The sequence below is a fragment of the Sipha flava genome, unplaced genomic scaffold (assembly GCF_003268045.1).
Source record: "Sipha flava isolate LNK unplaced genomic scaffold, YSA_version1 323_pilon_pilon, whole genome shotgun sequence".
NCBI classification, from domain to species: domain Eukaryota; kingdom Metazoa; phylum Arthropoda; class Insecta; order Hemiptera; family Aphididae; genus Sipha; species Sipha flava.
Genome location: NW_020273008.1, coordinates 1,121,295 through 1,135,659, shown reverse-complemented (window position 1 = coordinate 1,135,659; position 14,365 = coordinate 1,121,295). Strand labels below are relative to the sequence as shown.

The 14,365-nt window shown below is 29.9% G+C and overlaps 2 protein-coding genes and 1 pseudogene across 2 annotated transcripts; 1 reads left to right on the top strand and 2 right to left on the bottom strand.

Annotated features, from left to right (window-relative positions):
* Nucleotides 1–1,667: 1,667 nt before the first annotated feature.
* On the top strand, nt 1,668–3,160 carry LOC112686710 (annotated as a pseudogene).
* Nucleotides 3,161–3,362: 202 nt separating this feature from the next.
* LOC112686709 (52 kDa repressor of the inhibitor of the protein kinase-like) lies at nt 3,363–6,238 on the bottom strand. Its single transcript, XM_025559123.1, has 3 exons — nt 6,172–6,238; nt 3,635–5,854; nt 3,363–3,556 (listed from the first exon to the last, which is right to left on the bottom strand). Exons 2-3 carry the CDS (start codon nt 4,745–4,747, stop codon nt 3,443–3,445), a joined length of 1,227 nt encoding a protein of 408 aa, XP_025414908.1. The 5' UTR covers nt 4,748–5,854; nt 6,172–6,238; the 3' UTR covers nt 3,363–3,442.
* Nucleotides 4,792–6,192, bottom strand: LOC112686729 (zinc finger MYM-type protein 1-like). The gene is made up of 4 exons (XM_025559138.1): nt 6,172–6,192; nt 5,299–5,854; nt 4,869–5,181; nt 4,792–4,804 (listed from the first exon to the last, which is right to left on the bottom strand). Exons 1-4 carry the CDS (start codon nt 6,190–6,192, stop codon nt 4,792–4,794), a joined length of 903 nt encoding a protein of 300 aa, XP_025414923.1.
* Nucleotides 6,239–14,365: the final 8,127 nt, after the last annotated feature.

Below are 14,365 nucleotides of genomic sequence, written 5' to 3'. Positions count from 1 at the left end.
TATGAATTTGTTCGGACATTTTTAATTTTAGAATGGCCTTTATAATAAGTTATTGAATTAACATTGAATAAAAATACCTATTTATTTAAATCATTATGTGTAAAAATGTCGTTATGTTTTAACAACTTTTGAAAATACTTTACTATAATTATGTGAATGGTTGAACAATTTTACTTCAATCTAGACATGATGAACTTAATGTTTATTGTCATATATATATTATCTGATTGACAAATGTGAGATTCAACTGACAATATTATGTTCATGTTTCATCCATATAGCATTGATTAACTATCAATAACTAAATAATAATAAACTAGTTTAGCAAAAACAAAACATCTAACCCCCAGATATTTATTCTTTTTAAATAACTGTTTGTAAAACTGACAATTATATCTCTTAATAGTCCTAAAAGGTCTGTGCCGCTTTAAAAGACTTTAAGTAGTTATCAGATATGAACAATGCTGTATTTAAGACCTTGCCACCCAAATGCAACAACATTATGTCTCTTCCCTAAAGTGCAAAACTGAAAACAAATGTCTTCAACTATTCATTAAAAAGCCGCTAGCAATTCATTTTCCCCATTTCAGTACACCATAACACAATATTTGTAACTATTATAAAATCCAAAATAATTATCAAATTTAATTACCTAAATAAAGTTATAGAAAATTGTCTTTTATAAGACTGGTGATATCCTTCGGTCTGAATGTCCCATCCCCATACAAATTAAAATTAAACCAATACCAAATTGCATTGGTTGCAAAAAAAAATTTTTAACCCACGGCCTATGAGGGAGGATCTATCTCCTATATCCCCCTCGTAGATCCGCCACTGATCCTTTGTTAAAAGACAAGAGGACTAAATCAAGACACACAAGAATATCAAATTTATTATTCCAAATAACCACCCCCGAAAAAAAGAACAAAAACTCTTCATAAAAATTACTTTATACCCCCTTTAACAATAACACCATAATAAACCAATTTAAAATAATAATGATCCTTAATTCAATGGAACATAAATAGCTTTATAAAAAATAAAAATGACCTGCAAATAAATACAACCCCATAGCAACAGGCTTTATTGTAAGATGCAGTAGGACACTAATTGTGCATTAGGAATAATATAATGTACTGTAGATTTAACGAACATGTGCACTTGAAATGTACAACAAAATTTACTTTACCAAAGGTATTTAAAATTAGGCATGTGTTATTTTATTACGTGAAATCATCGGTTAGTAGTACGAAATCGACTGACGACTACACGCATCATCATCGGCGTTGATCATGTTAAAAAGTTATCGGCAGTAGACGCATCCAGCTTTGAATATTTTTCTTTACTACTTAATGTGATTGGGTACTTAGAAAATAGAAATAATGTAATATCGCATTATCACCAATCGTTGTCGATTATCTCCAACCTTACATTTTATTTCTTGAAACTACATATTCATACATACATACAGGATCATCTTTACCATTAGGTAAGTATGCAACTGAGAACGGCCTCCTTTATTTGGGGACCTCGGATTAAAATGAACTTTTTTTTTTAGAATACAACTTGCATCGTATAAAATAAATATAAGCAAGATATATTGTTAAAAAAAAAAAAAAAAAAATCAGCATAAAATACCACATTTTTTATTTTGTCCTTAGACTTCAAAATGTCTTAATCAGGCCCTACATTATGCTTTAATTTTTTCATTTATATGACGTAAGACAACAAGTGAACAAGAAGTCGATTGTTTTGCATCATTCACGGGCTTGTCATTGTTGTCAAGGTAAAACTTTTAATTAATATTAATATGTAGTTTTTTTATATGTTATATAATTGCTTTTTTTACTTAGTGACGGCTCGTGTACAAATGACTATACGTGAATGGTGCGATTACAGTGACTATTTTTCGGAGTGCACAATAAACATAATTGTTAATTTGAGTTTATAAAATAATAGAAGAAATGATGAACGCAAAATATACCTATATAGTCATGCCATAAGTTCTGTCCCTACTTATCAGTTGTTCTATAAATATTTTACGATAGCACTAATGACTTTATTTATGAGTATAATTTTCAATAAGTGTCATATCTACTATTTCTGGTTAGTACGATAGTTCATGTCACGTATTAGACATGGAATAGGGTATTAAAGAAAATCGTATTGCTGTCGTTGCGTTATTTAAGTGTAATAAAACACCAATAGAGATTTTTAACTTATTAAAACCGTTAAAAATAACGAAAAAATTTGTTTATCGGACCATTAAACGGTTTAACGAGTTGAACACTATAGATGACAAGCCAAGAAGTGGACGTCTACGTGAAACTAGAACAACTGCAGCAGTCAAAGTTATCGCACAGAAGATTCGCAGAAATCCACTCCGTAAACAAAAAATCATGGCTAGAGAAATGAAAATTCCACCAAGAACTATGTCACGCATAATTAAAGAAGACCTGGGCCTTGGAGTTTATCGAAGAAGCACCGGCCAGCGGTTAACAGACGCTATACGTAAAATTAAAGCGATAAGAGCGAAGAAGTTACTTCAACAGTACGCGAAAAATGGTCACAGACAGATACTGTTAACAGATGAAAAAATTTTTACCATAGAAGAAAAATTTAACCGTCAAAATTATAGAGTTTATGCTCACAGCTCTCGGGAAACTGCTAAAAAAATTCATAGGGTAGAAAGAGGACATCATCCAGCCTCAGTGATGGTTTGGTGGGGAGTGTCATATGAGGGCGTTACTCAACTGCATTTCTGTGAGCAGGGAGTCAAAACACGCGTGTTTAACTACCAAAGTGATATTTTGGAAAAAATAGTGAAGCCCTTTAAGTGATACCTTGTTTGTTGGAAAGAACTGGACTTTTCAGCAGGATTCAACGCCTGCACATAAAGCAAAAACGACACAACGTTGGTTGGAGGTTATTTTTTCTGGATTTATTGCCGCTCAAGATTGGCCCTCAGGAAGTCCAGACCTCAATCCTTTGGATTATAGGCTGTGGAGTATTTTAGAAGAGAAGGCCTGTTCTAAGCCCCATAGAAATATCGAGTCCTTAATGCCGATTTGATGAAATCAGCTGCCTCAATACCGTTGGAAGTGGTGCGTGCTGTGATAGACGAGTGGCCAAATCGTTTGAAGAAATGTATTAATGCAAATGGTGGACATTTTAAATAGTATTTAGTTTTTTTTAGTTACTAAGTTGATAAAAAATAAATAACATGAGATTTTTATATTTGTTTTATTTTATTTATAAAATATACACATTTGTATGAGGGACAGAACTTATGGCACGACTAGGTAGTTCAGCGGCGTAGATACAATTTTTTTCTGGGGGGGGGGTTTAAAATATATTTATGATCACATTTACAAGTTATTAGTTAAACTAAACGTTATTTTTATTTTTATTTTTTATTTTTATTTTTATTATAATAGGAAATTCATAAAATAAAATCCACCCGTCGTTTGTTTGTAGATAATTCGTCCAACACTTCCTTTGCATCCACTGATATTGAACGATGAATGGACAGCATTGCCAATCCATTTAATCTTTTCTAAAAATTTAAAATATCATTCATATTTTTGTTTAATTAAATATACAGTTCCTATAATATAATTTATTATATAAATACCTCTGACATTGTATTCCTTAGGTACGTTTTAATTCTCTGCAATGACGAAAAAGACCTTTCGGATGAAGCTGTTGAAACAGATAGTGTTGCTAATATTTGTAGTAATTTGTATATATTTGGATACATGTCATTGCAGATAATTAAAGCATCCATAGCATTTGTAGATTGTTTATCTAATGGAAGTATTTTACGTTGCCAAAGTTTTAACTCAGATATCAAAATATCTTTATTGTTATCTGCCAAATCATGATTATAAAAATCTATCAAACTAATAAATTCATCTTTTTCAAGTGTTGACATTTCTGTCGTTTTTAGAAATAAGTTTTGAAATCCTTTTAATATTTTCTGATGTTCAATAAATCTTGATTCAATTTCGTTAATAAACAAGTCTAAATAGGGTATGAATATTGTTATTTTAAAATATTCTTCAGGTGTATTCACTGAATAGTTATCTCTGTTTTTTTGTTTACATGCAATTCGAGGTAATGTTATTGAAAAACACAACTCCTGAGCTAGAGCAGATGCTTTTGTGTAGATATCATGAAAATATTCATCAACGTTACATCGAATTGTTTTTAATTCAGACAGTGTCGCATTAGCTAAAACCATAGCTTCTCTTAAATCAATAGCAACGCTTTGGAATTGTTTAGACAGTGGCAATCCAATGGCAAATATTTTAGATAAAACCAAAAGTGATATGATAAACTCTCCTTGTAAAATTGAATTTTTTAAATTATTTGCTTGACTTGAGGTATCACCATCGGACCAACTAATAATTGTGTCTAAGGAATCAATGACACATTCTAAAAGTTCGATAAAACCATGAACTGAATGAAAACGTTCGATCCATCTTATAGCACAGTTGCGTTTTAATGTTTTTGCATTAATTGTTCCATTAAAATCTTCGATTGCTTGTGAAAGTATATTTTTTCGTTTGGGGTATACAAAGAAATCACATGTTTTTCCAATCGTACCCAAGCAGTTTCTAATTGGTTGTATTGTACAGGATTTAGATACTGCTAAGTTTAAGGTGTGTGCTGTACAGTGTACATGAGTTGCCATCGGATATAATTGAGAAATATGTGATCTAACACCATTAAATTGTCCAGACATAGCTGCAGCCCCATCGTACCCCTGTCCACGTAAATACTTAAGTTCTATCCCGAACGCCTTCAAATTTTCAATAATTACGGTTGCTAAGCCTCTGCCAGTTAAATCGTTTGTGGGAACAAACTGCAAAAAATCTTTTCTGACAACTAATTCATCTACATCAACATATTTAGCACATAAAGACACTTGCTCTATACCAGATACATCGGCAGTTTCATCAACGAGGACAGTGAAACATTTTGCTTTATTTATTTTAGCTACAATTTTATTAAGTATTACCGTGTTGCAACAATCAATAATAGCATTTTGGCTAGTAGGACTAATATATTTATTTCGTTCACCTGGACCTTCAAAAAATGTTTTGAACTTTAGATCACCACGAGCTCTATACCGCAATAGTTCCCTAAAATTTCCTTCATTTGAAGTTTGTATTGTATCTACATTAATTTTACCAAAATCTCAATGTCCTCGTATTGCAAGCTCTTGACGACCACAAAAAATAATAACTTCAATTATAGGTAAAATATTTATTCTGTTTTCATTTACTTGTTTACTACGTGCTGTATCTAATTGATTTTCAATGGATATGCTTGGATTATTCCTCGTTTTTGAAAAATTATCGGTATCTATTACACTTTTAATATGATAATTTAGTTTATCATGTTTAGTAAATGTTTCTATAGCGTGTTTCCAATTATCAAATTTATTTATAACCAAAGCACCAAGTTTCTGGCCATTTATTCCACCTTCAGATTTGGAAAAAGCAACACAAAGTTTACAAAATGCACCGTCTTCTTTTTCAGAGTATGCTAACCATCGCCATCTTAATAACCAATTAAATTGAAATTTGCTCGTTTGCCCTTTTTTATTTTTATCGAAGTTTTTATGTATGGGAAACTTAAACGTTATATCTGGTGTCCATATATTATTTATAACTGTATGAATTTCACTATGTGATAACACACGGTTAACAAAATATATTATGTCATTAATTCTTATATCAACTGAAGTAAAAGATGAAGAAGGTATACAGGTTTCAGGAGTCTTAATATTTAGATCATTTTTATGTGCTAAAGAATTTTCTATGGTAGAATCTTTAGGTTTCGATTTCTAAAATACAAAATTAATATTTTGATCAATTGTTTGTCTTCGTTAAGTAATATTATAAAATTTAAAAATATACAAATATACTTTAATAGAAGCTAGTATTATGTACTATAAAATAAACATTAAATACTAGCCAGTAACATCAATAAAAATAAATAATAAATACTAAAACTGTTAAATACGCAACAATTGAATTATTATTTTATTATAATAAATAAAATAATAATGTTTTCAAAGCTTAAGCTATGCGTAATTTATTATATTAAGGTATTAAAATATTAACATTGTATAAAATAATGCAATATTGTTAATATGCTTACCTTAATAACAAATTGATCCATAGTTGATACGCGTACTAATGTTTCAAACTCTAACAATCAAATGAAATATTATGTCGGTCGACAGATCATAATATTATCGACCGGCGTCGGCGTGATGAACGTCGGAGGCCGTTATCGCTGTTTTCGTCGATTTTATAATTGGTTTTCTTAAAATAGAAGTGTAAACACTCGGATAATTTCTACAACCAGGGATATTATTAATAATTATTATAAATAGTAATAATAATATACGTATGTTAATTTGTACTAGTATTATTTAGTATAACTATTATTTAAAATTATAACCAATATAAACATTTTGTTTTGATGATGGGGGGGGGGGGGGAACCCCCTTCCCCCCCCCCCCCGTAACTACGCCACTGAGGTAGTTTATACTTTATAGGTTATTGTGTTATGACAAATTAGGTACATAGTTTTATTTTTAAGGGTGCACATTTGAGATTTCGGTGGGCAAAAAGTGTGTTGTAGGGCACATATTTTAATGCAAAAATTGATATCGAATTCATCTACTTGTAAATATTATTAGAAAATTGTATGTATATTGAAATTCACTTGCCTTCGTGTTATACTTGTTTATGTTAATCCGTTGCGGTCGTTGGTAGTTTGGTGCATAATATGTAAGCGTGACGCTCACATAAATAAAATTTTTTGCACGAGTCCAATGGCGTCATTTAAGTTCATAATATAAAGGGACTAAATGTGTTGACCAGCCTAAATAGGTAACTTAAAAAAAAATTTGTTGCTGTGCTCGCAATCAAATTTTTACTTACATTTTCATTAAATTACTATTTCTGTCTTACATATTTTATAATTTGGATATTATTTTCTTTAATCTTTATCTACTCGAAGTCTCGAATCGTCACTAGTTTCTTTTGAACAATTATTTTTTACAAATTAAAATGTTTTATTTAGGTATTTATATTTTATAGTATAAATTTATATAAATTATATCTATAATTATACCTAATATAAACTTTTACTAATTATTGTAATTATTACTGTAAAAGGCGATTTTCCCGTTCATGAAATATCAATAAAAATAAATAAATGATAAACATGACGTCAAATTGTTTGAATAGTAGGATAGTGAAACCGATGTTGGCTAATTTCACGTCCTTGGATTCAGTATCTGATTCATCAGAATCAATAAAATGAGCGTGGATAGTGTGGAGTGAAGCCCCCTTGTAACATATATTTTATTTGTGCAGTTGGAAAAAAAATTCTTACAATGAAGTCTGCATAACAATATGCCTACAGGAAACTAACCTAATAGATACATAGTATACACACTCCTTAGTTTAAAAATTTTAATTCTTTTTTTTATAACCGAAAACAATATGCAAGAGTAAGCGGAGGAATAGCCATACTCATTAGCACCAATTACCTGTGTAAAAAAAATTCCTATACAATCTAACTTAAAAGCTATTGCTATTTCAATCAAAATTAATACCGAAATCACTATATGCAATATTTATTTGTCAAACTAAACCAACTTTAATCATACAGATATAAATAAAATAATTAATCAACTATCTAAATCCTATATTATAACTGGAGACTTTAACAGTCACAACCCATATTGGGGCTCAGATAAAACAGACCATAGAAGAAAATCAAAAGAAAAAATTCTCAAAGACGACAACACCATATTACAGTGGCGTATACATAACTTTTGTATGAGAGGGGATCAGTTACAAAAAAATTATTATGGAAGAAAAATTCCTAAAAAACCTACTTGCACATTTCAATAATAAATAATAAAAGACATGTTTATATATATATATATATATATATATATATATATTGAATGTGTCAAAATAATAATTTACAATAAATCTTTGCAATATTTTTTTGTTTCCTTATAATTTTCTTACATTAAGAACACTATTTCATAGACTTTTTTGGATATAACTTCTTAACTTTTACGAGTATTTCAAACGGAGTGATTGGTTTAGTTAGTTGTGGTGTTGGTAACGAAGCATACAGAATGAATGAACTGAGTTTGCATGGTCATTATTTTGCAAGCTGGAGGGATGAGATTTCGGATAACTGATTTCCTAAGCTATTTGATTTTTCGATTTCAGATGTCGCTGGTTCCGTGTTTGGATATAGTTTGTACTAGTAGAGCGATAGTGTCACATTGATTTATTAATTCCTTGGCGATACGTAAGATTGAGCCAACAGATGGAGTTTGGAATTCTAGATGAGATTCAAATTAAGAAAATTTGTGTTTGGACAGTTCAGTTTTGAGAGAATTTAAACACAATTTTGACAATTTAGTACCTTGAATTTAATTCAGGCTCTTATTATATTTATAATAGAAAAAGTAAAAATACATTTTCTAAATTTTAGTGCAAAAACTTACAGGTTACAAGGTACAATTGAAACTACAAAAATACAAATCATCAATTGGAGCTGTCCGAGAAAAATATACAAGATTCAAGGAGAACTTAATACACCAGGACTAATATACCACAATATTAAATAAAACAATTAATGTTCTGTTTATTTAATTATTTACACGTTATAATTTATTAAATACACCTACCTACACGTTTTGTGAGATAAAGCACAAAAGTAATGTAGACACTTCCTAAAATACAGATCTGCGCACGTCTATGAATACGAGTACCTACAACCTGAACCTTTTATTTTATTTATTTATTTATTGAAATAAATTTATAATATTGAACATATATTATTGTTATTTTTATTGTTATTCACTAATACTATTGTTATTTTCGTCTATGTAATCGCTTTGCTATGATGTGCGAACAAAGGCAAATTAAAAAAAAAAAGACATAAAACATGAATATTACACGTGTTGATGTAGTATAGGAATTTTAATTTGATAAATATTCAATTCTAAAAACATAATAATATTTTTTTAAAGTTTCAAATTTTTGGAAAATAATGTTTAACATAAAACACTGTATATCTTGCTAACTTTAACAAAATATAAAATAGAAGTAATTGTTTTAATTTCATAACTGACACCTGTCATCTAGCATATTGTGTTTGTTAAAATCCGAGAATCATTGACACATAGTACTACGAAAATGTAAACATGTCCATTTTCAAATCGGAAAAAACTCCGATCAAATGGACATTTGGAACTAAAGGTATTTGAATAAAAACATTTAAAAACTTGCACTGTAATTTTTTATAGTTATAAAACGTATTATTTTTCTTAATAGTAAATCATCATTATTTATTATGTTTAACCAAAAAATCAACGTGGGATTATGAATTGTAACGGAGTGCATCTATAATAAAATGGCCCTTTTCAGGGCCACAAAGAACAACGTTGTGGCGAGGTAAAACGACACGAAGGCAACCAATGCAACAGAAAAATAGTGCCGTTATACATCGTCTACGGGAGAGATAAAATACCGACGAATGAGAACGGAGCGTCGATTTCAAATTAGGTTAGAGCATCGACACTCCATTCTTCTATCCAAAACTATCAACATATCAACATTACAAGATAAGAAGAATAGAAGCACCCAACGGCGATTACGGCGACGACGGCTGCGGCAATTATGACCGTGAAAATCACAACGAATACGACAACCACGAATCCGGCCCCAGCGGCATTTACATGCGGGGCTCCGCGATTCGTGGATCTGTTCGTCAGAACCAGTGCTCGACTTAATGGGGGACGCAGGGTGACGGAGTACCCCAACTAATTTTCAGAAATTTTAGCGTCCCTCTACTATTATTACGCTATAATCATAACGCTCAGCCAGTTTTGGGGACGTTCTTTTTTTTTAAAGTAAATAGAGTCCCTCTTTTTTAACTTTGCCAAGTCGAGCACTGGTCAGAACTATAAACGGCCCTTTTCAGGGCTAATACTGTGAAACCTTTCCGGCGTGCTTGCTTGAGCGTCCGCTGGTAAAGTGATCACGGCCGATACGCTCGCTAGCTTAAGTCTGCTATCGACCGTGCATCCACTTCGTCTGATGCACCTGCTCAGGTTATTGATGCTCAGGTCCGATACCGCCCGCCATGGCCACTTGTTCGAGTCAGCCGCGCGGCCCGGAGTATCCCTTTATTGTATTGAATGATTTGTATAATTTTTGTAATGTTAAATATATAACATAATACTTATTCCAGTGTATTTATATAAGAATCCGAATGTCGGTAACTTCGGCATACCGTTTCAAAATAAAGTGAATTAAAAACCGTTCATTTATTTATAAGTATGTACGGCGTCTCGTTAAGAAACTGTGTTAATCTATGAATAAACACAATTCTTAAATCATATTAGTAGTATGGAATAGTAGCAAACCCATATTTAAAAATTTGGGGCCCCCGGGCATATAATTTATGCCCCTTCTCCCAAAAAATAAATAATTATAATATAACACTTATTATTTCGTCCATAATCGAGATTCTTTAATATTAAAATATAACTTATAAATGAAAATCGTTTAATACTTTTTTTAATTAACAAATTAAACAAATTATAACATAATACGACATACAATTTCCTTTTTTTTTTTTTAATTAACAAATAATAATACAAGTAATAAAAATAATAATAATAATAATAATAATAATAATAATAAAAATACAATTTTTTTTTTTAATTTACAAATTACAGTGAAACCTGTATATAACGGACATTCACTGTACCAAAATAATTGTCCGTTATAGACAAATTTCAATGTTTTAAAAATTGCAATTTTTACGTACATTTGTATTATTTTATATTTTATAATATGTATTAGGTATAATCTATTACTATTACGAGTATATACACATTATACACATACATTATAAAATTAATTTTAATTATTATTTTTATATTACATACATACAATGACATATTATAAATTTATTATATTATATTTATATCAATTTATTAATTATTTCTTAAAAAATGATTCTATTGATGGTTGTTTTTTGAACTTCGATTTGGTAATTTCCAACTCGTGATGAATGAGTAATTCGCGGCACGGGAGATGGCATTGCTAAGGAAAAGATTTACAAATCTGACAGCGAACCGATAGAAACTGAATAAAAACGTTTGATACTCTTGGTTATCATTTATACGTATTGCAATTTATATCTGGATATATTTCTGTACAAATTTCAACTTTATAAATTCAATAAGTACTCGCAATTAGCGTTATCGTAATCGGCGATAATGTAATTGGTCGTAATCCGTGTCTTCACTGAATGACCTAATTGCGTTCCTTATAGACGCTGTTTCGTAGCATGTATGTATTTTTATCCGTTATGAAATTGTCGGGTTAAATATTAGTGTCTGTGACCGTAATAGAAGGAGTCCCTTATAGATCGGTCGAAATACATTGGAATGCCTATCTTTTTGACCTGGTCATTTTGTCCGTTAAGAGAGGTGTCCGTTATATACAGGTGTCCATTAAGTCAGGTTTCACTGTATAACATAATAAAACATACTATTTTATTTTTTATTGTTTTATTTTTTTTATTAGGTACATCATTTTTTAAATTAATTTTGCTAAGTATTTTGACACCCTCGGCATGTGCCTACTCGTGCCCCCGCCCCTTTAAATACGGGCCTGAATAGTAGGTTTGAACCTTTTGCCGCCCCTCAAATTGCCAACCGAAATGAAATGTATCCGAGAACATGAAATTAAATTAATTAATCGGTTGAAAAATCATAATAACAAATGCATTTGTCAGAAAAAAATAGAAGTAAAAAAAGGAAAAAGTTACAAGTATAAGTAAATATAAAAATAATAACTTAAAACTAGGAACTAAAATATACAAATATAGTTAAAAACAAAAATAAACCTTAAAATAGGGGCGTATTTAGACTTACTTCTAGGGGGGGGGGGGGCGACTCAAATTTTCTTTAATTCAGGCTCAAAATTTACAAGTAAAATTTTTGATAATATTTAAATCGGGTGAATCCTTTATATTTGTGGTTTTTTTTTTTAATCTAATGCTATATCCACTTAGAATGGATTTTTATGTAGTTATTTTTTAACACCTACCTGTGTTTTGAAAGTTTCGCTTGTGTTTTATTTGATTTTTCACTAAGTATGGACCAGGTTAAATCAAAACAATATGTATTGTTTACCATTATCGGGCATTTAAACGTTATAAGCAATTGAGCATTTAACGCTATAAATAATTTAAACGTTTAAACGTTATACAAATTTAAAGATTAAAAAATGTCTCGTTTGCCGTTATTGACAATTAAAACGTTATGAACAATTTATCATTTTGCGTTATTTAAATTAGTGTAAAATTAGAAACGTTTTCAAATGTAGTATTTAGCAATCAGTACTATGTAAAATAACATTACATATTTAAAATATTATATGGTATGTTACCTTTAACCAGTTATATATTAGTAAATATATTTGTGGGTATACACACTAAAAAAATATTAATCCTAAAATAAATTTTCTTGCTTCGCTCGACAATTGTTTTCTCTCGATACGTTCGAAAAAAAATTAATTAATCCTGTGTAACTACATGTTTACAACTTCTATTAAGACTATAAAATATAACACCACAAGATATACATTTGCAGCGCGTTATAAATTGCATGATGCAGATTTAAGAACTATGGACTGAATGTTTACACTCCAACCTATTTTATTGAATGTTATTTACTACAGTTAAAAAAAATACATTAACAAAGCGTACACTGTAATCTTCAACAGATAATTATTTGAATCAATTTCATAGTAATTTTTTCCAATGAACTATTAAATTATTATTATTATTATTATTATTATTATTATTTTTTTTGTTTTCAAGTTATTTTAAAAGCATATACCTGTAAAACAATAAACATTAGGTATACGCTGAAAATTAAAAATCTGCTGTTGAGTATACGCCGTATTCCCGCGAATACGTAACAATACACCCCTGCCTTTAACGATATTTTCTTTTTGTAATTCTCATAACTGGAGCCTGAATTTACATGCATTTAAAAAGTGTCAAATATGATACAAATATGCAAAGAAAAAGTGGCTAAATATGCAATTATATGCATTATGTTACACTTTATAAAATATGTTTTTTATTTAAAAAAAAAAACCTCAATTTTATACCAAATAAAATTCTAAATATTTTATCAAAAACAAAAAAAAATGATAATATCCACTGCTTTATATTTCAAGTAATTTAAATCAATCTAAAACTTTTAGGAAACTTAAGAACGAGAATACAAATAAAAAAAAAAAAAAATATTTAGGATTTTATAAATATTTTAGATCATTTGAAGTTACCTACTCTCAAAAAACGAATAGAAAACTTCATTACCTTTACATATTTACACATATCAATTACAATGAGGCTTATTTTATGAGCCATACATTGGGTATAAATAGCGTAAGGATATTGATTTTTTATTTTATTTTGTAGTCCGTTAAATTTCCCAGGCATAACATTTGCACCGTCATATAACTAAGTAACTATTTGTGGTTTAGAACTGAGTTAAAACTTATTCAGGTACCATAAAATGTAATGATATAAACTTTCAGCGTCTTAATTCTTAGAACAATCTATAAAACCGAGAAATCTCTCAACATCTAGATTTTTAACATATGTTACACATAATGCCAGTGGCGTAGTGAACGACGTTTACATAATGCTTAGCACTAAAAATTTTCTGGGGGGAGGGTACCCCTTGGCTTTTGAAATTGTACCTTTATTTAAGTCCTTAATCTCTGCGGACTGCAGTGATGACTAGCTATAGAGTACTATAACTATATAGTGCCACGGTTGTAGTTAGTTTGTCTAAGCTAGAGCAATTGGCATTTGTTGTTAAATTCGTAACTTATAATGGAACTATTCAAGAGAATTTATGTTGCATTAGAAGTAGCTAGAGATGCTTCAGGCAAAGGTTTATTTAATTTATTTTCTGATATATGTATAAAATACCAATTAGAATGGAAAAAAGAATTCATTGCTCAAGCATATGATGGTGTAAGTACAATGCAAGGGGAATACCAAGGTTTAAGATCTCATATTCAATCACAGAATCCACAGGCTGTATATATTTGGTGTTTTGCGCACATATTAAATCTAGTGGTTGTCAATGTTTGTGAATCTAACGTAGTTATTAAAATTTTTATTTCTAATATCTAGCTTTGACTACATTTATGTCAGCTAGGAAACGAACAGCAGACTTTGTTGAAGCTCAGCTATTTTTGTACTCAAATAG

Bases quoted from the DNA above. Each gene is read 5' to 3' on its own strand.
- LOC112686709 (XM_025559123.1), bottom strand. From the start codon at position 4,747: ATGTCTGGACAATTTAATGGTGTTAGATCACATATTTCTCAATTATAT. The intron at 3,557-3,634 runs GTATTTATATAA...TTAAATTTTTAG, and splicing joins TAAGGAATACAATGTCAGAG to AAAAGATTAAATGGATTGGC.
- LOC112686729 (XM_025559138.1), bottom strand. From the start codon at position 6,192: ATGGATCAATTTGTTATTAAG. The intron at 5,855-6,171 runs GTAAGCATATTA...TTTGTATTTTAG, and splicing joins TGGATCAATTTGTTATTAAG to AAATCGAAACCTAAAGATTC. The intron at 5,182-5,298 runs GTAAACAAGTAA...AAATTAATGTAG, and splicing joins TCAATTAGATACAGCACGTA to ATACAATACAAACTTCAAAT.